Source organism: Anomaloglossus baeobatrachus, chromosome 10 (genome assembly GCF_048569485.1).
Source record: "Anomaloglossus baeobatrachus isolate aAnoBae1 chromosome 10, aAnoBae1.hap1, whole genome shotgun sequence".
Classification (NCBI taxonomy): domain Eukaryota; kingdom Metazoa; phylum Chordata; class Amphibia; order Anura; family Aromobatidae; genus Anomaloglossus; species Anomaloglossus baeobatrachus.
This window is the reverse complement of record NC_134362.1, coordinates 72,676,124-72,703,952: the sequence shown is the minus strand read 5'-3', so window position 1 is coordinate 72,703,952 and position 27,829 is coordinate 72,676,124. Positions and strand designations below refer to the sequence as shown.

At 43.2% G+C, this 27,829-nt stretch overlaps 1 protein-coding gene across 6 annotated transcripts in view; it reads right to left on the bottom strand.

The window, feature by feature from the left end:
• Positions 1-1,327: 1,327 nt before the first annotated feature.
• Positions 1,328-27,829, bottom strand: part of SYT7 (synaptotagmin 7) — a 705,049-nt gene continuing 678,547 nt past the window's right edge. For all 6 annotated transcript variants that reach the window (XM_075325168.1, XM_075325167.1, XM_075325171.1 and 3 more), the window contains 2 exons: positions 9,734-9,933; positions 1,328-2,904 (listed from right to left, as the gene is read on the bottom strand). In XM_075325168.1, the coding sequence (XP_075181283.1) occupies positions 2,800-2,904; positions 9,734-9,933 (305 nt within the window). In that variant the 3' untranslated portion in view covers positions 1,328-2,799. The remainder of the gene's footprint in view (positions 2,905-9,733; positions 9,934-27,829) is intronic.

Here is a 27,829-nt window from a genome sequence, read left to right as displayed (position 1 = left end):
TCATTGTTATCTTATTGTTTTCCTGCAGTGAGTCTTGGTCACACTCTATTTAAAACCTCTAACATTCTGTTTCCAGTTATAGATTTCACTTACTTTGGTTCTTTCCTTCTTCTCCATTCAGACTCACGCTGTTTACTCCAGTCCTTGACTTTGGCTTTCCTTTTGACTCAGTTTTGATACATATTATGTGTCACATGTAACAGACAGTCATGTGTTTTCGGGTCGTAGAAGGTCACTGTGATTTGCAGCACAGAATGCTCCCTGACTTTCCATTGTTCCTGCTGTCAGTATTCATTGGTATGGGTAGCTTTCCTGCTGGACTAATGTCTCTCTCCTTTTTGGACCTTGCAGGATCTCGCCTTCCACCCAGTTGTTGATTATCAGTATTCCCTTGGTGTTAAAATACCCCGTCCTTGCTATGGACTGTGTTGCTGATATTTTCAGTGCATTCTAGATGAAGTTGCAAGCAAGTGGCTTTTACTCCTCTATGGTATCATTACTGGAAGCTCTGCTGAACTCCTACCTGATTCCGCTAATGATAAGTTGCTTTTCCCCTTGTGTGTCCCCCTTGTGTCTTCTATAGTCTTTAGTGGGGTTGACGAAGAGCTCATGCCATCCGTTCCCTATTTAGGGTCCTGCACTAGGGATACCCAGGGTCAGGTATCCGTCTTGGCGCATAGGTGCGGAACCTATCTAGGGTGGTGAGGGACCCCAGGGACTAGCTGTAGTATTGGTCAGGGGTCACCATCTTCCCTCTTCCTAGATACAGGGCTTCCTTTTCCTTCGCTTTCACCGTGCGTTTGGTATTTCCCCTAGCGTGACATTATGACTTTTTGGTTTTGACCCAGCATTCTGATTATTTTCTGCTAGCCTACTCCACCGACTCAGGGCGCCTGCATAAGACCAGATCCCTGTATAGGCATTAAAGATGAAGGTCAGGGTTCTCCGTGATTTGCTAGACGGAGTGGCTTGTGCAAAGTCTGTCTGCGGAAGCCATGTTTAGACACCCCAGCTTTCCATGTGTTGCAGATGACATTTTAAATCAGATTAATATCAGAAATTCTAAATGGTTCCCAACCTTCCTGACCTTCCTGTATGAGAGTGTATAACAGAATCTAAAATACAACTGGCCTACTTGTTATCATTAACTAGAAAGGACTATGCCAATTTAGGCCAGTAGCTAATGAGACAAAAAGGTGAACATTTCTTTGTATGCTTCTCAGATACCAAACCATTACACTGATTTGTGTACTATTTGTGGAACAATGGGCTTGACATGAACATTGAACAACTATTATGGGGATTTATGAATGCTCAACACCATTAATTTCTTGTGTTCAGATTTTACAGCGTTTATTTCATCTTAGTTCAGATTTATCCAATTAAACTAGTGAGAAGAATTCACTTTTAACGGGTACAATGGGTTTTTCCCCTTGTTTTCACACAGACACCATAATCGGGATGTCATACTTACAACTCAGTTTTGACTTTATACATGGGACTCTGGAGCCTGTAGAATCAGAGACCCTGTTGGAAGTCCAAGGCCTCATCCTGGAAGACAAAATGGCTGGTGATGTTCAAAAGGCAGGGGGACCCTGATACATAAAGGTTACACCACGTAATCACCAGGAGAGAAGGGGACTGGGCCGGAGACTCATCCTTCCTTCCGAGAGGCTGGGAATACTGAGCTCCATGTTTTATGTGACAGAGTCGCATCCTCTTTGGCTCAAACAATAAATTTCCCATGGCTAGAGGGGGCTGGAACCAATGCACTGCGGACCTCAATGGCAGCAAAACACGGCTACCCAATATTAATGGTTTCTAGACAACGATGAAAACTTCAGATCAGAATTTCCCCCTTCAACACAATATTGTCTATGACTTTTTTTTCTAAAAAAAAAAAAACGTTTTTCTTTTTTTTTGCGAAACTTTGAAAAATAACCTATTTAGTGAAAAACAAAACAAAAAAAAAGGAGGCAACGATCAAAGAAAGCTACAAAGAATCACGGTACGAAGATACGCAGGTGCACCGAAGCATCATCCCAGCCTGCGAAAGGGAAGATGGTAAAGAAAGGGGTGAGCTTTGAGAAACAGAACACCCACACATACAAACATACACACAATCACACATTGCTGTACGCACATTGGACACTGACAACCACACACGTACAGTAAAGAGCCTGTGGAGCAGAATCCACCCTAATTCTACCTCCATGTTCCATGAAACGGTACATGGGGAGGTGTCTAAGACGCAATAACACAGGTATTGCCTTTATCTTTGCTTTCTATAAAGAAAAACAAACCCTGAAAAGGATTCTAGGGTTCATCGCACCTTCGCACCACTACAAAAAGTAAGTTGTTACATTGCTAACCACCTTATGCACACTATAGTGCTCTTGAGGCTAACATGTATTTGTAGAAGCCATGGAAAGTTTGCAGGCTTGGCCGTCCAGAGAGAGAGGTTTGCTGCGGGAGGTTCCCGCCCTACCCTTCTCAGCGTCTCTGTAACACTGTGTTGGGAAGTAGTGCCGCTCCTTGCGAGGCCAGAAGGAAAACTGCAGCTTTTTCTGGTATAACAAATATATGGACAGTTTTAGAGCACAATCCTTGTTGAGGAGCTGCAGATGGCACAGGTTGGCCCAGGGGGCATCCTGTTACCTAAAGTTCCAAGCTGGCAATTCCTTATACAAGCCTGCAGGCTGTGTTTATGCAGACAGTAAGAGCGTGGCCAATGCATTGGTTTAGTTGGAGGTAACCGAAGACTGCAGGAGATCACAGAGTGCAGAAAAAGCCATAAGCTCAGGCCTTGAGTTGGTGCCATTGTGCTACAGCTGTTCTTGGATGAGATATCATATCTTTCCAGTGCTTCACCTCTCCAGGACCACTCTTCCAAGACAGGTAGATCTGCAGACAGGATGTCAATAGTTAGACGATACACAAATTAATTTTATTTTCAACAGATACTCTTTAAAGAAGCACTTCATGTATATTTTTTTCATTAAATGTGGTTGCCTGTAAAGTAGTGTGAATGCATTAATATACTCACCTACTTCTCTCTATGGTGTCCAGCGCCTTTCTTCTTCTGCTCTTCTCAGTGATGTCACCACTCTGCAGACTCTCCGGGTCACACTGAGCTCAGTGTGTCTCCAAAGTGAATTTTACAATGTAAGTCTGTGGATGTCTGAACGAGGCTCCATAGTGTCATGATCCAGGACCGGTATTCCCCGTTCCAGAGTTTCCCAGACCCAGCCTGGTCATGTCAGGGGTTAACTCCCATCAGCCTTGTTCCAGTTTCAGGAGACACTTTATCTGGTCGCTGCACTTGCATTCCTATGCTGGTTATAGTTTTGCTCTGCAGCCTGTGACTGGCTCTGGTGAGATTTCCTGTTTCATCTGAGCCCTAGTTACCGTGCCCTGACCTGTACCCTCCCCTGTTCGTCCGTCTGTCCCAGACTTCCCCCTCCTTTCAGTTGTTTACCCATCCTGGTTCATCCTCCTACCTCCCGTGTTTGTGTCTCCTCACTCTCCGGTCTTGTCTTCTGTTCCCTGTGCCTTTTGTGTTCCCCTCTGCATACTTAATCTCTCGGCATCTGACCTCGGTTTTGTTTTCTGACCTGATCTTGATCCTCCCTCTGCATTGACTTGACTTCCCGGCTAGACCCTGACTGCTTGACTACTCTATTGCCCTCTGGTGATTCGCCTGTTGAACTGCCTGATGAAGTTACTCTGCTGTACTTCACCCTTCCTTCTGTTACAGTGTTACTTTGACTCTCCTTCATTACACTGCTGCCACCTAGTGGGTAATATGCTGTACTACTTCTCACCAGCCTTTTGTACAGCGTGACACATAGACTTTCTTCCCGCATAGAGTGAGCCGGATAGTCGCAATTACGTTGATGTCATTCAAAAGAGAAGCAAAGAGGCCCTGGCTGCTGGAATGAGCATTAGTAGGTGAATATATTGATACACTCATACTACATAACATGCATATATACACATTTAATAAAAATAATATACAAAAGGGAGTGCTTCTTTAAGGCAATCCTAAATATTCAAACTTTTGCAGTACACAAGAAGGCTAATTGGCCGAGATATCACTGATGGTATTGGGACTGTTGCATGTTTCAGTGCTTCCATCTTTGCTTGGTGGAACATTGACCTTTATGTTGCTTTATAAGCAACAAGTGGTCTTCTGACCTACATACCCTATTAAAAATCATAAGTGAAGGAACAGAAATTCCTCAACTTGAGGTGAAGAATACTGTAAGCATAATTATAGTGGGATACACAGAATCATGTAAGCATAACTAGACTGGGATACACAGATTTGCTTTCAAGAATCCTTAAAAATCCACATTTCATTGGATTAAGTTACAGTTTAACTTAAGTTTATAATGGGAAAGGAAATAACTTCTTGATCACTGGTAATCCAACTACTGTGACCTCCACTGATCCTGAAAAAGCCCCATGTGAATGGAGCAGTGGTCGAACATGGGTACTTCCACTCCATTTATTCTTAATGTAACCATCGAAGTAGTTGAGTGCTTTGCTTGGTTGGCTGTTGACACTCCCATAAGAATGAATGTAGTGAAAGTGCATATAATCGACCACTCCTCCATTGAGATGTGCCCTAGTTCTCGGTATCAGTCAATGTCTCAGTGGTCGGATTTCCAACAATGGAGAAGAAATCCACTATCCAATTGATAGGAGATAGCTTTAAACCTAAAGATGTTTTCCACTATAATGTGATCCCCTTTCTTTTATCCTAACTCTTCCTAACCAACACTTTCCTAATATACTTCTAATATCTACTCTGCTCCTGTAAGCTTATCTCTAAGAGGCTCGTAAATACATTGATTGTTGTTGTAGCTTTGATCCTTTCAGCTACAGACCGGAATCAGACCAACTGATCAGGGCACATCATTGGTGGGGGCTGACAGTAGAGTGAAGTGTGATCTGGGCATGCATGCCCAGACTGCTGTCACTCACAGAGAGGCGGCTCTACCCCCACTAGTGATGTGCCCTGCTCAGTTAATCCGATTCTGGTCTGCAGCCAGAAGGATCAAAGCTACAACAACAATGAAAGTATTTATGAGCATTTTAAAAATAAGCTTACAGGAGCAGAATGAATAGCAGACGTATATTAGGAAAGTGTTAGGAAGAGTTAGGATAAAAGAAAGGGGATCACATTAGTAGTGGAAAATCTCTTTAAGAATACCCTTACTTGTAGCAGATCTAAGAAAGTTTTCTTCCTGACAATATCCCTATAGTTTGACCCTATTAGCACCTGGACAGAGTTGCAAGCATGTGCTAATGGTGTTAGGGCGCCCCCAGACGCAGGCAATGAGAAACCTGGATTTCACACACTTTAGTATCTTAACAATATAAATTCTAGAGGGGAGATAGGATAGCTAGTATATTGACACAACCTGAATTTCAAGATTTAACTTGGAGATTCACTATGCATGAATAATCATCTTACCCTTGCTATTCTAGAAACCTGTGCCAATGCAATGTATTCTAGGTGAACATGTAATAGACCTGTGCTTATACTTATCAACCAATCTGGAGAGCAAGAACTGCAGGGGGAGGATGTAACCAGCAGCCGGACCCAATGATAAGAGAGTAGGTGTGTCTCAGACTACCTTAGATTTTGTGTAGACATTGTATTTAAGCTGATGTCATAGTTTTAGTTTTGCCCTAATGGAGTGGTGCAAAATAACCCCGAAAACACAGCCAACCAAGATGTGCTGAAAATAATTAGCAGGAGACCATCATTAATAAACAGACTGATTGCCAAAAAGTTAAAATAGTCCTAAATATTGTAATAGATTATTCACACTCCTTACTTCTTTTTCACCAAAAAACTGAAAGACAAAACCACATTTTCAGTTCTGCCTTTTTCCCTTTTTCTTCTTAACAGTCAGCTACAGTTTCGATGTCTCATCCTAATGTTAATCTACTCACAACTCCCTCATATTTGGCATCCAATTAACACATCTGTCTTCTCCCCTATCCAAGTAAAATGCTGCGGTTGCCCTCCTCATCTGTCATTGTGTAATGAAAATCCCTTCACTGCCTTACAATATATTCCTTTTCAATCCCCAACTCTCATATATAAATCCTTTAAACACATTTTATATTCAAACTAGATCCTTCTGGTCCAATTACTTATAATGAAAATGGTTACAAAAATACTTAACATAAGAAGTAAGTGACGTCTACTTCTGCCTTGGGGAGTGACTAATACTATATCTGCAAAGCTGTCACTGTTATTGCTCCTCAGTCACTGTCATGATGTTCCCTTTTGAGTGTACCTACCCCGAGGTCCCCATTTTGTGTGATGAACCAATATGCTAAATAATTACTTCACATAATATTTCAAATAAACACAATTTTTTTTGGAGATCTAGGCAATGCTAATGTGAACATACAGTACTGAGCAAAAGTTTTAGACATATGGAAATGCTGCAAAGTAATAATGTGTTCAAAAATCGAAACGTTATTATATTATTATTAACAAATAAAAGACAAAAAAAGATAAAGTGAAAAATGAAAAATAAATCTAAATGAAAGAAATATTTGCTGTGACCACCACCCTTTGCCATCAAAATGGCATCAAATACTCCAGGTACACCTGACACTTGCACACAGTTTTTGAAGAATCTCAGCAGGGAGATTCTTCCAAATATCGTGGAGAACTAACCTCAAATCCTTATGTCTCTTCATGTAATCCCAGACAGACTGGATGATGGTGAGATCAGGGCTTTATGGGGTCTAATAATCACTTCCTGGACTCCTTGTCCTTCATCACGCTGAAGATAGTTCTTTCTGACATTGCTCGTTGTCTGGCTATAGAATAAATCTGGAGCTTACCAGACATGATATTGCATGATCTTCTTGTAGCTTCTTTAAGTCATAATTTCGTTGTGCAGAGCATTCTGTATTGTTCTGCTATGTTTTCCTGCAGAGGCGGTATATGTTGCCTATGGTGCAGAGCATTTTGCAGGATGAATGCTCTGCTGGTTGTTTCACAGCACTGGGTTTTATGCTGGTCCTTGGAGGTGCTCTTGCAGATGCTTCTCGTGATTGTTCTGCTTCTTTAGGGAGCATGTTAGCGCAGGACGCAGCCAGTCGCACTTCCTGTTTACAGTTGTGCTGTTAGCTCCCTTGGTGCTCAGTGTTCAGATCTTGGTCTCTCGACTCTGGACTGCTGTTTTCCTGTCTCTGCCTGTCCTCCCCTGTTTCTGTTGTGACTTTCCGGCTTCTGACCCCAGACTCCCTCCTGACCACGTCCTCGCCTGCTCCCTGTATCTTGTGTGTACATTCCTTGAACCCTTACCTTTGGCTTGTATCTTGATTTTGTCTCTGTTTGCCCCCATGTACTATTGTGCCAACCTGATTTATGATCCCGGCCTGTATGACTACCTCTCCATTTACTGCATACTAGTAGTGTCTAGCGCCACCTTGTGATAGTCATCACATCTTAGTATTGAGGACACCATTAATCTTGATTCTTGACCAAATCACCACCTCGATTTTCTGAAATGTAGGCTTACTATGGCAAGGCACCTCCACCTTGTTTCGTTGTTGCTGCAGACACATTATTGTGCCGCTCTCCAGCCCTTCAGGAACAAACTGCTTTTATCACAGCCAAATGCCTCACATTAGTCCAAAGCAGCTGCTGCAATTTTTTTTGTACTTCCACTACTATGTTTTTGTGCATATGGTAGTTGAGTCTCTTTGCCTTGTTTCCAAGTTGAAAGCATGGATTTCAGCCACAATTGTTCAATGAAGACCACTTCTGGCCAGACTAAGATGGGTGTAGTTGGATCCCATGGGGTGTTGCTAATTCTAGGTGGATGGCACAACTGGAAATCTTCTGATTTCTTTTCCGATTTCAAAAGGATGTACACTTGATGTGTCTTTCATCTGTAGCACTGTTTCCTTGGCCAACCACTGCATCTCCATTTTTCAAAATTACACATTTTTTGTGTCCTCAATGATGAGGAATATAAGCAGGTACTTATCCATCATGCAATGGCATAAGGGAGGCATCTGATTGGGTAAAAAAAATTGTCACATGGAGTTCTGCACAAACTTCGCCAACTATCATGGCAGCATTGGGTGCTGCTTAGATTGCATATTTTGACACATTCTGACACTCCGGCCGATGGTTTCTCTGGTATCTGGGATCTACACAGGCAAACGTGGTCATCGACCTGCTATGTGCTGATTCATAGGCAGGCTAGCAAGAGTTAATATCTGCTGGATTGCTTGCTCCATTGGTCACATGTTGAAGGAAGGCCTATCACACTTGCTCCCCTCCTATTTTTGCTGGTTGAAGCCTTCCACCCATGCCAGCTATATATTATTCTATTTGGGTCTGTGAGGTGTTTATGTCCAAGACTTACTGGTTGAAAGCTGTGTTTTTTGCTTGGTGTGGTTGTGGAGTTTACCCCTGTTGTTTTGTAGCTGCCTTTCTGCTCTTGAGTGACAGAGTTTTGGTTTTCGCTTATCTGTCTTTATCTCTGGGTTTCATCACACTCCCGTCCTGTCCCTCCCTGGGGGGAGCGGGAGGGAGAATCTGATCAGGACTGGTCAGGGTAGGGTCAGGAAAGGAGATTCTGACCTCTCCACCATCAGGAGTATTCCTAAAATTAAGGATAGCATAGGGCCCCCTAGCTTGAGGGACAGCTTAGGAGCCCTGGTTCCCCGCTATCCCATAGTCATTTTGACATTTTTATTCTGCAGTAGGACAATGACCTCAAACATACTGACCATGTCATTAAAGGAGTTCTCCAAGAATGTAATAAAGTGCCTTTGTCACATAATTCAAACAGCATCCTAGTCATGTATCAGGATTGGCTGCAGTCTGAAGAAACTAAGCTCCCAAGACTTGTGTCTCGACTATCAGAAGACTTGTATTGTAAATACACATACCTAAGTGAGCCAGGAAGAAGACCTGTGATATCAGAAAAAATATATCTTTTCATTGGCTGGCAGAGCATAAAGGTTTTTTTTTTGTCCTGCCTCAGATGTCCATGCACAGCCGGCTTTATTTCTTCCCCTGTCACAGCCTTTCTTTGGCAGCTCATCTGTATGTGTGCTTACAGTACTGTTCTGCTGTGTGTTGAGACAGATCAAGGGAGCTATGTTTCTTCAGGCTTCACTCCTCCTGACACGTGACTAGGATAGGCTGCTGTTTGAATTATGTGATGGGGTCATTTTATCATAAATTTAAGAACTATCTTCAACCAAAGAAGAACAAAGAGTCCTGGAGGTGATAATATGACTCCCAGAGAACATCAATGATTATGTCTGGGATTACGCAAACAGACAGAATTATTGAGCAAGCCTTCATCCACAGCAGATCTGTGGTTGATTCTACAAGATGTTTGGAACAACCTTCCTACCAAGTTCTTTTAAAAACTTTGTGCAAGTGACAAGTGTACAGAGACAAATTGATGCTTTTATGTTGTTTTGAAGGCAAAAGGCGGTCACACCAAATTTTGATTTTATTTAGATTCTTCTTTCCTTCACTTTACATTTTCCAAAATGAAAAGAAAAAAAAAAACCTACGGTATTCATTTTTTTTAAAGCATTCCTACTTAACAGCATTTTTCCATACATGTCTAAAACATTTGCACGACTTTCTTTTTATATTTTTTTATGTGGCAGTAGAGCTGGAGTGGTATAGTATCTCTGTATATAAATATCCCATGATTCTTACCTTGCCGATTACATCATTACGACTAAGCTTGTCTTTGTCCATGACAGTTATGATGATCGTTGTTTCCCTAAGTTTCTCGGTGGGTATATCAAAGATGAAAGATTCATTAAAGATAGGATTTAAACACCGCTTCATGACCACTGTTTTTTTCTTCTCAACCCTCTTATCCTTATACATAAGCCAAACTTTAACATAAGGATCTGGAAAACAGAAAAGTGCAAATATTTTGACTGATGAATATTAAAATGTAGGGATATACTGTAAGAAGGCTTTGTACTTTTAAGAAAATCCCTGTGTTAAAAAAATAACTATTATTATAATAATACTAAAAGGGAAGCTAAGTGGTAGGTCATATAAACTAGATACAACACAAATAAATTTAGTGGTAACTTTGCAGTCCTAGTATGACCACAAATATAAGGAGCAGCTCTAGAGGAGGGGTTCCGTAGGTAGGTGGCCTGATGCTTTCCCAAGATCAGGCACCGTAAACACAACACCTGCTTTCTGCGGAGGTTGCACCCTAGATAAAGCATGCAAGTTGTGGCGCCTCCTCTTACTGTCGTTGACCCTCAATGACCCTACATTACCCTGCCATAGATCAGTCCCCGCAGGTAGTTGCTTATGGAGGCGACAACCTGCCTTTACACCCGGCGTCGGCTTAGAGTGGTCACAGCTGCTCTATGTCAACTGAGTAGCTCTTTTTCTTCCGGGCTGCTCCGTTGACAGGGCGCAACTGCTGGTGACATGCTGATAGACAGCTGGCCATCTGCAGACATCAGCAGTCATGTCCCATCGACAGAGCAGAGCAGTAATGAAGCTGCTGATCTGTCGATGTAATGTCAGTGGAAGCCGCAGGCAGCAGTAGCTGTGACTACTCTGTACCGACATCGGACGCAAAAGGAAGATAGTTTGCAATAATCTGCATTTTAGTGTTAGGCCCATTGTAAAAAAAAAAATCTGGCACAAATCCTTTAAGAATCTACATGTAAAAGTGGACATCTTGTGAGCTGACCGATATCCTAACCTATTAGACTATTTAATTAATAAAAGCCCTTTGGAAACACCGCAATGTGACTGCTGTTCGAGTAGAATTGAATTTTACTCAAAATTTTACAATGCTTATTTTTTGTAATTCGCTCTGTGTAAATTTAGTAAAATATTGGCCGACTGGCCACTATTTTACTCAACTTTAGAGGGATGGCAAGGAATAAAAAAAATGATAATATTCATCTGACCCCTCGGCACTTCAATCAGCACTGTTTTCTTTCCCCAGCTCCTATTCTTACTGGGGCTGCGCACTAAAATCTTGGGCATCTTCACGATAGGCTGGGTTTTCAAGGACAATGAAGCTGGAAGTCTTGGCCTAGGGTGAGTGTCGTAAGGCTAGGGTTCCACTTTGCGTTTTGAACCTGCGTTTCTGCAGCGTTTTGAGCTGCAGCGTTTTATGGCCAAATGGCTTGCGTTTTGTTTTTCCATGTTATACTATGGAAATTGTGAAATTTCTGACCGCACTTTGCGTTTTAAAATGCTGCGTTTAATTTGCATATTTTGTGGCAAAAACCATGCGTTCAAAGAAGCAGCATGTCAATTGTTTTTGCCATTTTGGGTGCGTTTTGCTAACATTGAAGTCTATGAGAACTGGCAAAAACCAAGATTCCAGCAAATTGCGGCGTTTTACCTGCTTTTCCAGTGCAGAAAACATGCGTTTGGACTTCAAAAACGCATGCTTTTTGAACATCAAAATAATGATTTCATATGTCCCTTTACACACACACATAGTCCGATAATTAAAAATAAGAATTTTATTAAATTATTGCTATTTTTCCATTAAATGTCATATTACCGCTATAATTTCATTAAATTAATCTATTGTCATTATTTTTCCAAAAAATATAGATTTGTTTCTTTTTTTCCATTTTTTTCATTGAGTTTGACTATTTAAACTTTATTTTGCAGTGTCATTATGTTCAAAATGCATCTATCAAAACGCAGGTGGAAAAGCAGGTAAAAAGCGCGAAAAACGCATCAAAAACGCGGTAAATACGCATGCGTTTTCAGCGCTAAATTTCTGAAAAAGGCAACTTTGGTCAAATCAATTAAGCCCAAAACGTGCATTTAGAACTGCAAGTAGGAAAACGCAAAGTGGGACCCTAGCCTAAGGGGCACTTTGCACACTGCGACATCGCAGGTGCGATGTCGGTGGGGTCAAATTGAAAATGATGCACTTCCGGCATCGCATGCGACATCGCAGTGTGTAAAGGCTGGATGATACGATTAACGAGCGCAAAAGCGTCGTAATCGTATCATCGGTACAGCGTTGGCGTAATCCATAATTACGCTGACGCAATGGTCCGATGTTGTTCCTCGCTCCTGCGGCAGCACACATCGCTGTGTGTGAAGTCGCAGGAGCGAGGAACGTCTCCTACCGGCCTCACTGCGGCTTCCGTAGGATATGCGGAAGGAAGGAGGTGGGCAGGATGTTTACACCCTGCTCATCTCCGCCCCTCCGCTCTGATTGGCCGCCTGCCGTGTGACGTCGCAGTGACGCCGCACGACCCGCCCCCTTAACAAGGAGGCGGGTCGCCGGCCACAGGGACGTCGCACGGCAGGTGAGTGTGTGTGTGAAGCTGGCGTAGCGATAACTTTCGCTACGCCAGCTATCACCACATATCGCTGCTGCGACGGGGGCGGGCACTATCGCACTCGGCATCGCAGCATCGGCCTGCGATGTCGTAGTGTGCAAAGCCCGCCTAAGGCTGTGGTGCACATTGTGACATCATGACCTGTGCTTCAACCTTAGGACACACGTCGGGCTGGGACTTCCAACCGTGACTAGGCCATGGACATCTGCATATGAACGTTGTAAGGTTGTGGTGACGTCACAAGGTGTGCCGTGACCTTACAACATGAAATCTCAGGTGGGACTTATCACCTGACTAGACCTAGGATGTCTCTGCACATGTGTAGGGATATCCCAGCCATAGTCGCTTTTGGATGTCCTGGCCTAGCACGCAGATCTCCAGGGTTTCAGCCCTCGGCGGTGGTAAGAAGAGGCAGCGGTCAGGTGAGTATTAGTTGTATCTTTTTCTTCTTGATCTTACATTCTTGATCTTGCTACAGATCTCAGAGAATAATAAGGGAAATAAAGTAGCTAAGAATTGAATTTGACAGTAAAATCCATGTAATATGGTGAATTAGAATCTGGTCAAATCCGCGCATCTCTAGAAACAATCAAACCTCTACATGGTATATACATGCTTCCCTCATAGAAGGTCCCTATGGAGGGGACACAGGGTCCCACTGGTTGTTAGTACAAACCAATACCATTGTGTGCTCACATCACAATGTAAACAAGGCTCCATGTGGGTGATACTACCAAGGCGCTCAAAGCCCCGGTAGGCCTCTACCACTCAGCCATAGTCACTCTATGTATTTGGTACAGCCTACGGTGCCGTATTATGTATATATTCTCCATTAAAAAAAACTACTACCGTATATAAAATCTGTGTGAAATGAGAGTCACACAGGAAGAATAGCATGCGGCAGGACCCTGTGGGCACCGTAATATGGCTCTGTAACACTCGGACAATGTGAGGAACTGGAATATGCTTCTATGCATGAGGCCTAATGCTGGAACACTACAGTATGAAACTAAAAATGGCTGCCAAAACTCCGGAATTAGATGAAACAGCTGTTAGTAAATTGTATCTGCATGATTATGATGCATCACATAAACACAGTGTCAAAACTTTTAATGGATTTTTAGGCTAATCTCAGATAAACTAATAAGCAATGGAGGAATTACATTTAGGATTGCGGTTTCCTCATAACATTGTAAATAATTGAGTTAAAAGCCATAAATTGCTGCTTCCCATGTGCAAAAAGCAAGTAAGCCTTAACCCCTTCACCCCCGAGCCATTTTCCGTTCTTTTTTCCTCGCCTTCTTCCATAATGTTTTTATTTTTTCAGTCAATATAGCCATATGAAGGCTTGTATTTTGCAGGACGAGTTGTACTTTTGAATGACACCATTCATTCTGCCCTATTCTGTACTGGAAAATGGGGGGAAAAAATTAAAGTGCAAAAAAAAAAGTGCATTTCCACAATTTTTGTGGGGTTTTTCTTCATTTTTTATTTACCATGTTCCCTATATGGTAAAACTGACCTGGCATTATGATTCCTCAGGTCAGAACGAGTTTGTAGATACCAAACATGTATAGTTTTCTTTCTACTTCATTGGTCAAAAAAACATTCTGAAGTTTGTAAAAAAAAAATTATTCACTTTTAGCAACATTTTCCAAGATCTATAACGTTTCTATTTTTGGGATCTGGGGCTAATTGATGACTTATTTTTTGCGCCCTAACCTGACATTTTTACTGATATAATTTTGGGGTAAATAAGATGTTTTGATCGCTTCTTATTGCATTTTATTAAAATGTTGCGGTGACTAAAAAAATGTACTTTTTTAAAATTTTATTTTGGTATCCTGCTTACAGATTGGATTAATTTATTTTATATTTTGATAGACCAGACATTCCTGAACAAGTGATACCAAATATGTGTATTTTTTAAAAATTTTCAAATATACAATGAGACAAAAGGGGGGGGACGATTTGAACTTTTGTGGGGGTTTTTTTTTTCATATTTTTAAAACCTTTTTTTTCACTTTTTATTGTTATTACAAGTCCCCTTAGGCAATTTGAATCTGCAATCATCCGATCTCTTGTGCTGTTCAGAGCAGTGCAGTATACAGCAGAAATGCTGCTCCTCTATGAACGCCGGCCCTCAACTTGCATTCACAGGAACTATGTCATGACTGAACTATGTTAGCTGACCCCTGGCTGTCATGACTGCCCATCGACACTCTGCAATCACATCACAGGAATGCCGATGGGAGCGGGGAATGATGCGCTCCCAAACTGATGTGAGCCGCCCCTGCAGCGGTCAAACCGCTTGGATCCGGGGTCTGCTGTGGCTCGAGGGTCTGCAGAGATTTGTGGCTGATTCTGAGCACATACGTGTTCGTGCTGATAAAGGCAGAATGAGGAAGGTTTCTGCCAGGCAAGTTCATCGGATTAAGGCGGGCTTTGCACGTTGCGACATCGCAGGCCGATGCTGCGATGTCGCACGCGATAGTGCCCGCCCCCGTCGCAGGTACGATATCGTGTGATAGCTGGCGTAGCGAAAACTATCGCTACGCCAGCTTCACACGCACTCACCTGCCTTGCGACCGTCGCTCTGGCCGGCGACCCGCCTCCTTCCTAAGGGGGCAGGTCGTGCGGCGTCACAGCGACGTCACACGGCAGGCGGCCAATAGGAGCGGAGGGGCGGAGATGAGCAGGATGTTAACATCCTGCCCAGCTCCTTCCTTCCGCATATCCTACGGAAGCCGCAGTGACACCGGTAGGAGATGTTCCTCGCTCCTGCGGCTTCACACACAGCGATGTGTGCTGCCGCAGGAGCGAGGAACAACATCGGACCGTCGCGTCAGCGTAATTATGAATTACGCCGACGCTGCAACAATGATACGATTACGACGATTTTGCGTTCGTTAATCGTATCATCAAGGCTTTACACACTACAATATCGCATGCGATGCCGGATGTGCGTCACTTTCAATTTGACCCCACCGACATCGCACCTGGCGATGTCGTAGTGTGCAAAGCCGCCCTAAGAGAGCAGCTACTAAAAAGCCTTTACAAACCAGCAAACAGATATTTGCAGCTGCTGGTGCCTCTGGAGTCCCTCGAACCTCAAGGTGTAGGATCCTTCAAAGACTTGCTGTGATGCATAAACCTACTATTCGGCCACCCCTAACCAGTGCTCACAAGCAGAAACAGTTGCAGTGGGTCCAGACATACATGAAGACTAATTTTCAAACAGTCTTCTTTACTGATGAGTGTCGAGCAACCCTGGATGGTCCAGATAGATGGAGTAGTGGATGGTTGGTGGATGGCCACCATGTCCCAACAAGGCTGCGACGTCATCAAGTAGGTGGTGGAGTCATGTTTTGGGCCGGCATCATGGGGAGACATCTGGTAGGCCCCTTTAGGGTTCCTGAAGGTGTGAAAATGACCTCGGCTAAGTATATAGAGTTTCTGACTGACAACTTTCTTCCATGGTACAAAAAGCAGAAACGTGCCTTTAGAAGCAAAATCATCTTCATGCATGACAATGCACCATCTCATGCTGCAAAGAATACCTCTGTGTCATTGGCTGCTATGGGCATAAAAGGAGATAAACTCATGGTGTGGCCACCATCTTCCCCTGACCTCAACCCTATAGAGAACCTTTGGAGTATCATCAAGCAAAAGATCTATGAGGCTGGGAGGCAGTTCACATCATAACAGCAGCTCTGGGAGGCTATTCTGACATCATGCAAAGAAATCCAAGCAGAAACTCTTCAAGAACTCACACGTTCAATGGATGCAAGATTTGTGAAGGTGATCTCAAAGAAGGGTTCCTATCTTAACATGTAACTTGGCTGTTAGGATGTTTGGATTTAAATAGCTTTTTATTTCAGTTAATGTGATCTCCTAATGCTGCAAATTGCACAAATGAGCATTTTTTGTTCTTTAAAACATATAAAATGTTTAGAAACTCTACTGTGCCTAATAATTTGGAAGAGTACATTTCGAGTTATTTTTGCTTTTAAGATTATACTGTTATCATTGGGAGGTTTATTCAATAAAATTTGATGTATACTCTAATTGGTGATGACTTTTTATTAGACTGAATATAATTTGCACCGACCATTTAAGAAAATCAGAGAAAAATATAATTTGCATAATAATTTGGAACATGGTGTATAGTTCTACAGTCCCTGACAGAAGTTCTGTCGCTTATCCATGTTATGTAAATAAAAGCTTATAACTTGACTTTAAATTCATCCATTGGTTTCATAAATTACTCTTTTGAAAGCTGAAACCCTCTCAAATTTGGTTTAGGTTATGAACATAAAGTTGCTGCAGAGCTGAAATATTGATCATTTAATGAACACAGAAAAGTCAGATTTTGGCAAGACAAATGTTTTGTCGCCCACAGAAAGTAATGTGAAATTCAAACAAATAATTTAACTTCTAATACAAATTTATGTTGCATAACATTGGTGAATGAAGTTGTGGTGCTATTAGAGCCATATTTAATATTTTGTGTGACTTCCATGAGCTAGAAGGACTTCATCCATGCGGTTCAACAATGATTCATACAAATTATTGATTAAGTCATCAGGAATAGCAAAGATGCAGTCTTACATGCCTCCCAGAGTTCATCTAGATTGTTTGGTTTTGTCTTCCAAGCTTCCTCTTTCATCCTACCCCAAACATGCTCAATGATGGTCATGTCTGGTGACTGGGCTGGCCAGTCCTTGAGCACTTTAATCTTCTTTGCCAGGAGGAACTTTGTTGTAGAGATGGATGTATGTGATGGAGCAGCATCCTGCTGCAGAATTTGCCCCCTTTTATGATTGGGAATGTAAGAGGTAGCTAATACTTCTTGATAACACAGGAGATCACAGCTGCTTGTACCCCCAATCAGCGTTGTGTTCTCCCTATGGAGGACGCATACGAATCCACTGCAAACAATTGACATTCTGCGGTCTGGAAAGACGCACCGCAGGTCAGTGTTTGCTGCGGAAAAAAAAGCACAGTGGAGACGGGATTTCTAAAAATCCATCCACTATGCTTGTACAGTCATGGCCAAAAGTTTTGAGAATGCTACAAATATTAATTTTTACAAAGTCTACTGCTTAAGTTTTTCTAATGGCAATTTGCATATACTCCAGAATGTCATAAAGAGTGATCAGCTTAACAGCAATTACTTGCAAAGTCAATATTGGCTAAGAAAATGAACTTTAACCCCCAAAGCACATTTCAACATCATTGCATTCCTGCCTTAAAAGGAGCAGCTAACATTGTTTTAGTGATTGTTCCATTAACACAGGTGTGGGTGTTGATCAGGACAGGGCTGGCGATCAATCAGTCATGATTAAGTAAGAATGACACCACTGGACACTTTAAAAGGAGGCTGGTGCTTGGTATCATTGTTTCTCTTCAGTTAACCATGGTTATCTCTAAAGAAACACATGCAGCCATCATTGCTCTGCACAAAAATGGCCTAACAGGGAAGAGTATCACAGCTACAAAGATTGTACCTCAGTCAACAATCTATCGCATCATCAAGAACTTCAAGGAGAGAGCTTCCATTGTTGCCAAAAAGGATCCAGGGTGCCCAAGAAGGACCAGCAAACGCCAGGACCGCATCTTAAAACTGTTTCAGCTGCGGGATCGGACTACCAGCAGTGCCGAGCTAGCTCAGCAATGGCAGCAGGCTGGTGTGAGTGCTTCTGCACGCACTGTGAGGCGGAGACTGCTTGAGCAAGGCCTGGTTTCAAGGAGGGCAGCAAAGAAGCCACTTCTCTCCAGAAAAAAACATCAGGGACCGACTGATATTCTGCAAAAGGTACAGGGAGTGGACTGCTGAGGATTGGGGTAAAGTCATTTTCTCAGATGAATCCCCTTTTCGATTGTTTGGGACATCTGGAAAACAGCTTATTAGGAGAAGAAGAGGTGAGCGCTACCCCCAGTCTTGTCTCATGCCAACTGTTAAGCATCCTGAAACCATTCATGTGTGGGGTTGCTTCTCAGCCAAGGGAATCGCACCACTCACAGTCTTGCCTAAAAACACAGCCATGAATAAAGAATGGTACCAGAATGTCCTCCAAGAGCAACTTCTCCCAACTGTCCAAGAGCAGTTTGGCGCCCAACAATGCCTTTTCCAGCATGATGGAGCACCTTGCCATAAAGCAAAGGTGATCACTAAATGGTTCATGGAATAAAACATAGAGATTTTGGGTCCATGGCCTGGAAACTCCCCAGATCTTAATCCCATTGAGAACTTGTAGGCAATCATCAAGAGACGGGTGGACAAACAAAAACCAACAAATTCTGGCAAAATGCAAGCATTGCTTATGCAAGAATGGACAGCTATCAGTCAGGATTTGGTCCAGAAGTTGATTGAGAGCATGCCAGGGAGAATTGCAGAGGTCCTGAAGAAGAAGGGTCAACACTGCAAATATTGACTTGCTGCATTAACTCATTCTGTCAATATAACCTTTTGGTACTCATAATATGATTGCAATTATATTTCTGTATGTGATGTAAACATCAGACAAACACAATTAAAAACCAGAGGGCAACAGATCATGTGAAAATATCATTTTGGTGTCATTCTCAAAACTTTTGGCCATGACTGTACTGTGGGTTCAGCTTCTGAGCTTGCTCCAATGATGCACACCCACCTGATATCCACCATACACTTAGGCCAAATGTCAGGAAGAAGTTAAAGAGCAGGAATATTGCCATTATAGACATTTATGTCATATCCAAATAATATGCCATAATCTGATCTTTTCCTTCAGATATTCTTTCCATGGGGAGTGACATGAACATGGATGGCCAGCTCCAGGCAGGACAAGGGCACCTTTTTCTGGAGTTGGTCCAATCTCTGGGACCTGCACCTATAAAACGTTTTTGGCATACCCTGTGGATATGCCATTATTGTGTATGTTGTGAATACCTCTTTAATTAAAAGAGAAACAAAAAAAAAAAGGTAAGAATCCATAATTCAGCACTCATACATATTGCATCTCTGTGCCTCTAAGTCATGGCATGTTCCTTCTAATGCTGTTTTATGAAGCTTTTCTCCTACTGAGGCATTTATGCATCCGGGAAAATATAGGACCTTGTGTACTCATTAGGTTAACTTCTTCAAATTTCTCTACTTGAATATTAGTATTTAATGAAATAGGTCCATACATATTTTGCATTGTGATCCTTTTCCAAGTATGTGCAGTCATGAGAAAAGCAAAATAAACCCTATTTGAATTCTTTGGTTTTACGTATCAGGAGGTAATAAAAAAAAAACATCTGGTCCTTAGAGGTCTTAAAATAATTATACCTTAAGTGAACATATGTTAAATTTAACCATGCCATTATTTGCAAAACAATAACTAGGCCAAATGCAGATGCCACGTTTGAAAAATTAAGTACTCCCTTACTGCTTAAATAGGAATTAAGAGGGTAAGTATCAGCCAGGTGCTGCTACTTTAATGCCTTTCAATGTTCTTCAAAATGTGTATCCAACTCTATAAAAGCAGAAGTATTGGCAGTTTGCTGGTTTGGCGCAGGCATGTTTGTGTTAACACAATGCCAAGGTTGAAAGAAATAATTAACGATCTTAGAGAAGCTATTGGAACTGCTGATTAATCGGAAAGGGGTTATAAGGCTTTTCCCCAACAATTTGGAATTCATCAATCTACAGTGAGAAAGATTATTCAATTGGAAAACATCCAAGAAGGAAGACAATGTTCCCAGAAGTGAGCGTCCCAGCAAATTAACACCAAGTTCAGACTGAGCAATGCTCATAGATATTGCAAAAATCCTAAAAGTTACAGCTCAGACTCTAAAGGCATGATAAATGTCCACATTCATGACAATACAACTAGAAAAAGGCTGAACAAGTATGAGACGTTTGGAAAAGTTACTAGGAGAAAGCCTATTCCTTCTTAAAAAATATGGCAGCACAGCAAATGTTTATAAAGTTACATCTGTACAAACCACAAGACGTCTGGAACAATGTCATTTGGGGTGATGAGACCAAAGTGGAGATGTTTGGGCGTTATGCCCTGCACTATGTTTAGTGAAAACCAAACACAGCATATTGGCAAAAAAACCTCCTACCAGCTGGCAAACACGGTGGTGGATGGGTGAGGATTTCTGCTTGGTTTGCAGGATCTGGGCACCTTGAATTCATTGAGTTGACTACGTATTAACTCATCTGTTGACCAAAGTATTCTAAAGTCAAATATAAAGTCATCTATCCAAAAGCTTAAGTTTGCTACGAAGTGAGCACACACAACAAGACAATGATCCTAAGCAGACTAGCAAATCTACATCAGAATGGCTGAAAAGAAAAGTGTGACGGCCTGAACAAACCTGACAAAATCAGGTTGTCACAAGAGACTGCATCCATCTTCCAGATGCAGGACTCTCTCCTCCTTGTCCTACCAACACAACCCCACACACATGTACAAACACCAGCCACAAAGCCTAGTCACCCCCCCGGGACAATAAGGACACACTAGTTGACCGGGCCAGGCAGATGGTGACGCCCACCTAGAGGTCCTGAGGTGTCAGGGAAGGGAACATGTCAGTGAGAGCTGAGACACAGAACTGAGTAGACAGAGGAAGTGAGAGGAGTGAAGTTGTAGTCGGGGGTTGTAGCACCCGGACTACCGGACTACCTGAGCTGACTAGGTGGCAGACGAAAGAGCAGGGCCACAGGCGACGGAGATCCGGTCGCGGGAGACCTTAAGTGGACCGGGGCAGGGTTGTAGCCCACCGGTGCCGACAGTGGGAATCCAGAGGCCATGTACAGTCGGGGTACCTGGACCTCAGGGCGAGGACAGCTGCAAGCACCTTGTCAATTAACCAGCAGGGGGCAAGATTCCAGATCTTGTTCCACTAGCAGCCCAGATAGAGCGAGACGGAAGCCCAACGCGGGGGATAGGGCATCTGCAAGTGCCTGCAAAAATCCCAAGGGTCAGATCTTGCGGGCAACAGCTCCCACAGCAAAGACACCGGGGGTGGACTTTTCCCGTTCCATGCGGACTAGTCAACACACAAGACACAAAACTAGAAGTACAGGAAGAAGGGCCACTGATCTGTTCACCGGTGTGCGGGACCCGAGCACACCCCTCCGGAGGCTACCGATATCCGGCACTTGGTGTACTACTTGGACTTTGTGTGGTTTATTCAACAGCAGTAAGTACACCGGTGTCATCCGGTCCAGCCTGCAGACTGTGCCCCAGCATTGCACTCCACTTACACCTGGCCCCGGGACAACAACTCCCCTACCCGTGGAGGGGATACCATCCTACTGCCTCGCTCCATCAGCCCCGGGTGCCCCATACCAAGGCAGTGGCGGTGTCACCAACTATCACCGCAACCCACGGGTGGCGTCACTGACAAACTCTCATCTGTAAATAACCCCCTTTATTACGTTGTGGGTGACAGGCTGCTGCAAGAACCCCGGATCCGGCTGCCACTCGAGCCACAGCCACGATCTCGGATCCGAGCGCCTCGAGTAGCTTCCCCTTGCCATGGTCTGCGCCCCCGCCCGCGACAAAAGAATCAAGGTGTTGCCATTGAGGAATCAAAGTCCAGTCTAAAACTCAATTGAAATGCTTGCTGTACATAAGTAAATGCCCACGAACCTTACCGTAATAAATCTAAGGAGGACCTTTCATTTGATCAACTGGACACACGATATAATATTGATTGCAGAGCGGAACTTTTTTTTTTCCAATGTCACTTCTCCCTTGCACAGATATTAGCAATCAAAGTATTTGACACATAATGAGTTAACTTTTTTACATTGAAGTGGGTGTTATCATATTTCACTGGGGCAGGTACTTCTGACCAGTCATAAGCAGGAAATAACACACCCCAAACCATAGATTAGAGCAGGTTTCTCAGTGTGTGACATGTATGGATATACAGTTAGGTCCAGAAATATTTGGACAGTGACGCAATTTTCGCGAGTTGGGCTCTGCATGCCACCACATTGGATTTGAAATGAAACCTCTACAACAGAATTCAAGTGCAGATTGTAACGTTTAATTTGAAGGTTTGAACAAAAATATCTGATAGAAATTGTAAGAATTGTACACATTTCTTTACAAACACTCCACATTTTAGGAGGTCAAAAGTAATTGGACAAATAAACCAAACCCAAACAAAATATTTTTATTTTCAATATTTTGTTGCGAATCCTTTGGAGGCAATCACTGCCTTAAGTCTGGAACCCATGGACATCACCAAACGCTGGGTTTCCTCCTTCTTAATGCTTTGCCAGGCCTTTACAGCCGCAGCCTTCAGGTCTTGCTTGTTTGTGGGTCTTTCCGTCTTAAGTCTGGATTTGAGCAAGTGAAATGCATGCTCAATTGGGTTAAGATCTGGTGATTGACTTGGCCATTGCAGAATGTTCCACTTTTTTGCACTCATGAATTCCTGGGTAGCTTTGGCTGTATGCGTGGGGTCATTGTCCATCTGTACTATGAAGCGCCGTCCAATCAACTTTGCGGCATTTGGCTGAATCTGGGCTGAAAGTATATCCCGGTACACTTCAGAATTCATCCGGCTACTCTTGTCTGCTGTTATGTCATCAATAAACACAAGTGACCCAGTGCCATTGAAAGCCATGCATGCCCATGCCATCACGTTGCCTCCACCATGTTTTACAGAGGATGTGGTGTGCCTTGGATCATGTGCCGTTCCCTTTCTTCTCCAAACTTTTTCTTCCCATCATTCTGGTACAGGTTGATCTTTGTCTCATCTGTCCATAGAATACTTTTCCAGAACTGAGCTGGCTTCATGAGGTGTTTTTCAGCAAATTTAACTCTGGCCTGTCTATTTTTGGAATTGATGAATGGTTTGCATCTAGATGTGAACCCTTTGTATTTACTTTCATGGAGTCTTCTCTTTACTGTTGACTTAGAGACAGATACACCTACTTCACTGAGAGTGTTCTGGACTTCAGTTGATGTTGTGAACGGGTTCTTCTTCACCAAAGAAAGTATGCAGCGATCATCCACCACTGTTGTCATCCGTGGACGCCCAGGCCTTTTTGAGTTCCCAAGCTCACCAGTCAATTCCTTTTTTCTCAGAATGTACCCGACTGTTGATTTTGCTACTCCAAGCATGTCTGCTATCTCTCTGATGAATTTTTTCTTTTTTTTTCAGCCTCAGGATGTTCTGCTTCACCTCAATTGAGAGTTCCTTAGACCGCATGTTGTCTGGTCACAGCAACAGCTTCCAAATGCAAAACCACACACCTGTAATCAACCCCAGACCTTTTAACTACTTCATTGATTACAGGTTAACAAGGGAGACGCCTTCAGAGTTAATTGCAGCCCTTAGAGTCCCTTGTCCAATTACTTTTGGTCCCTTGAAAAAGAGGAGGCTATGCATTACAGAGCTATGATTCCTAAACCCTTTCTCCGATTTGGATGTGAAAACTCTCATATTGCAGCTGGGAGTGTGCACTTTCAGCCCATATTATATATATAATTGTATTTCTGAACATGTTTTTGTAAACAGCTAAAATAACAAAACTTGTGTCACTGTCCAAATATTTCTGGCCCTGACTGTAGCTCTGATCTCCTGGTCTGACCTCCTGCATGAATAGAAAGCACAGATGACTAACATATTTTGGATAAAGTCCATGTGGGGGAGGGGCAGCTGTTTAGAAGTTTAGCTGTGTCACATTACACAACTCAACTCCTGTCCTAGCACTATCACTTCTGCTGCACTGCACCTCACCCCATACTGTCTGGGTTTGGAGCTCAAAGTGTCAGTGTCACACTTAGGTCTATACTGTGTGCAGAATTATTAGGCAAATGAGTATTTTGATCACATGATACTATTTATACATGTTGTCCTACTCCAAGCTGTATAGGCTGAGCGCCAACTACGAATAAAGTAAATCAGGTGATGTGCATCTCTGTAATGAGGAGGGGTGTGGTATAATGACATCAACATCCTATATAAGGGGTGCTTAATTATTAGGCAACTTCTTTTTCCTTTGGCACAATGGGTCAGAAGAGAGATTTGACGAGCTCTGAAAAGTCCAAAATTGTGAGATGTCTTGCAGAGGGATGCAGCAGTCTTGAAATTGCCAAACTTTTGAAGCGTGATCACCGAACAATCCAGCATTTCATGGGAAATAGCAAACAGGGTCGCATGAAGCGTGTTGGGCAAAAAAGGCGCAAAATAACTGCCCATGAATTGAGGAAAATCAAGTGTGAAGCTGCCAAGATGTAATACTTATTCTATATTCTGAGGATTTCGATAGCGTAGGGCAATGACAATCAGAGACGAGTTCCGGGTACAAGATGTTTTATAGTATGTCACCACGGTAGAAACAGAACAAACACAACAATACAATAACACATACAATACTTTCCGGAATAGACGCGCAGGGGATTCCCGGGACCACGCACCGGACTCCCCCAGGGAGACCACCGGAGCGAACCCCTATACAGGGACTGTCCGGCAATCTACCCCGGAAGGCCTAAATGCGCAGCGGCCGGGATAAGGAGCAAGCGGTAAAGTCAATGAGTGTCCGTACGGAAATGTTTATCCAGGATGGTTACGAACCAAAAGAGAACCAGGCGGAGTGCTGACCGAAGATGGTAAACGGAATCCGGGCACAGCCTTAAGAGCCGGGTACAGTCCTGAGACAATCGGTAGGTAGTCCTTTAGGGGAATCCCGAGGCAATCCGGAATAAGCAGCAAACACAGCAGGAGCACACAGCAGGCAGTATACTCAGGCACTGGACTGGGCTGGGAGGCGGCCTTTTAAGCTGCTGGACAGGAAGTAGGGCAACAGAACGGTAACCTCCATGTTAACCGAGGGCAAGGGCAGTCAAAAGAGAACTGGAAAACCTGGAAACCTGACACAAGATGCCATTTGCCACCAGTTTGGCCATATTTCAGAGCTGCAACGTTACTGGAGTATCAAAAAGCACAAGGTGTGCCATACTCAGGGACAAGGCCAAGGTAAGGGAGGCTGAAAAACCATCACCTTTGAACAAGAAACATAAGATAAAACGTCAAGACTGGGCCAAGACATATCTTAAGACTGATTTTTCAAAGGTTTTATGGACTGATGAAATGAGAGTGACTCTTGATGGGCCAGATGGATGGGCCAGAGGCTGGATCAGTAAAGGGCAGAGAGGTCCACTCCGACTCAGACGCCAGCAAGGTGGAGGTGGGGTACTGGTATGGGCTGGTATCATCAAAGATGAACTTGTGGGACCTTTTTGGGTTGAGGATAGAGGGACGCTCAACTCCCGGACCTACTGCCACTTTCTGGAAGACAAGTTCTTCAAGCAGTGGTACAGGAAGAAGTCGGTATCATTCAAGAAAAACATGATTTTCATCAGGACAATGCTCCATCACATGCATCCAACTACTCCACAGCGTGGCTGGCCAGTAAAGGTCTAAAAGATGAAAACATAATGACATGGCCCCCTTGTTCACCTGATCTGAACCCCATAGAGAACCTGTGGTCCCTCATAAAATGTGAGATCTACAGGGAGGGAAAACGGTACACCTCTCGGAACAGTGTCTGGAGGCTGTGGTGGCTGCTGCACGTAATGTTGATTGTAAACAGATCAAGCAACTGACAGAATCTATGGATGGTAGGCTGTTGAGTGTCATCATAAAGAAAGGTGGCTATATTGGTCACTAATTTTTTGGGGTTTTGTTTTGGCATGTCAGAAATGTTTATTTCTAAATTTTGTGCAGTTATATTGGTTTACCTGGTGAAAATAAACAAGTGAGATGGGAATATATTTGGTTTTTATTAAGTTGCCTAATAATTCTGCACAGTAATAGTTTCCTGCACAAACAGATATCCTCCTAAGATAGACAAATTTAAAAAAAAAAACACTCCAACTTCCAAAAATATTAAGCTTTGATATTTATGAGCCTTTTGGGTTGATTGAGAACATAGTTGTTGATCAATAATAAAAAAATCCTCTAAAATACAACTTGCCTAATAATTCTGCACACAGTGTATTGTGCTTCACTTGTAATCACTCTGCAGAGATACAAGAGTAGGATCTCATACAGGTGTAATTCAGAACTGACTGCTCCTGTGTGAGATGTAATGACAGCACTGATCTCACTGCAAAGCAAAAGCAATTTGCTTGAGCACAGCAGACACAAGTGTGATACTGATTAGGAGAGCTAATAGAATTGTTCGTAATGAGACACAGCTAAACTCAGCTGTGCTGCCCCTCCCCCACCCTGAATCATGCTGGAGATTAGAACAGGAGATTAGGGCTGTCTGGCATTAAACATCCCACACACTGAGAAGCCTACTCTAAGCTGTGATGGGGACATCTTTTTTCCTTTGTGTGTTGCTGCCTGCTTATGATTGGTCAGCATTATACAGAGGAAGAAGTACACGTCTCCAGTCAATACTGATAACTTTTTGTAAGCCAAGTGGGCGTTAACTCATTAGGAGCCAAATACTTTGATTTCTAATATCTCCTGTAACACCCATGCCGGCGACCTCACATTCTTCTGCTCCCTTCCCCCGGCGTGGTCATCAATTCCCTCACCTGTCCAGGTGCCCTCCTGCTGTGGTCCCTTCTCCATCCCATGCTGAAGCTTCATGGAGTGTCTGTACTCCTAGAAGGCTTCTGGTCCCTGGCCATAGGGCAGGCCCGGGGGTCATGCCCCCTTTCTTAAAGGGCCAGCGTCCTCCTAACCTGAAAGTACCTCCCAGGTCAGCTGGAAGGCCGTAGGTATTTAAGGCAACTCTGGCATTTGAGGAGTTGCCTGGGCAATGAGTTACACTTAGACTCATTGCTGTTGTCAGGTTTACTAGCACTGTGCTGCTGCTGTTCAAGTTGTGCTAGTTCTATTGCTTATTCATGTCTGTATTACAGAGTGCTGTTGTCACTATATCTACTTACTGCTGCTGTGAGCCGCCACCTCGTCCGCCTTCCACGATACCTGCTGCCACTAAGTATCGTCACCAGCTGTTGCCATCCATCCATCCATCCTGGACGGAACCTCTATACTTGCTGCCGTTTTCATCTACCGCCAGTTACTGTTGCTCTCAAACCTCTGGGGCCAGCCGACGCAACACCAGTCTCCCGAGTAGCTCCAGGACCAATCTCTGCAGCGCAACACCTCCACCATTAGAGGCTCTGGAGAAAACCAAGCTAAAGTCTGTAGTTAAGCCCCTCTGGGTTTCTGTGTGTTGCGTCACAGTGGGCTTTCTAAAATGCCTGCTCACCCAGCGAGCATAACATCTCTACAAAGGAGAGGCAAAATTAAAAAAAAAAAAATATTCTGCCCTGCAGCCAGTAGTACACTCTGTGTCCAGTTCAACATGAAAAATCTTATTAAAGGGGTAATAGTGCAAAGTGCTTGTAAAATCAATTTACCTCTTAATAAAAATTCTGTCTGTTCTTAAGAACAGTGGGATTTTTAATCCTACAGATTAATGCTCATTATC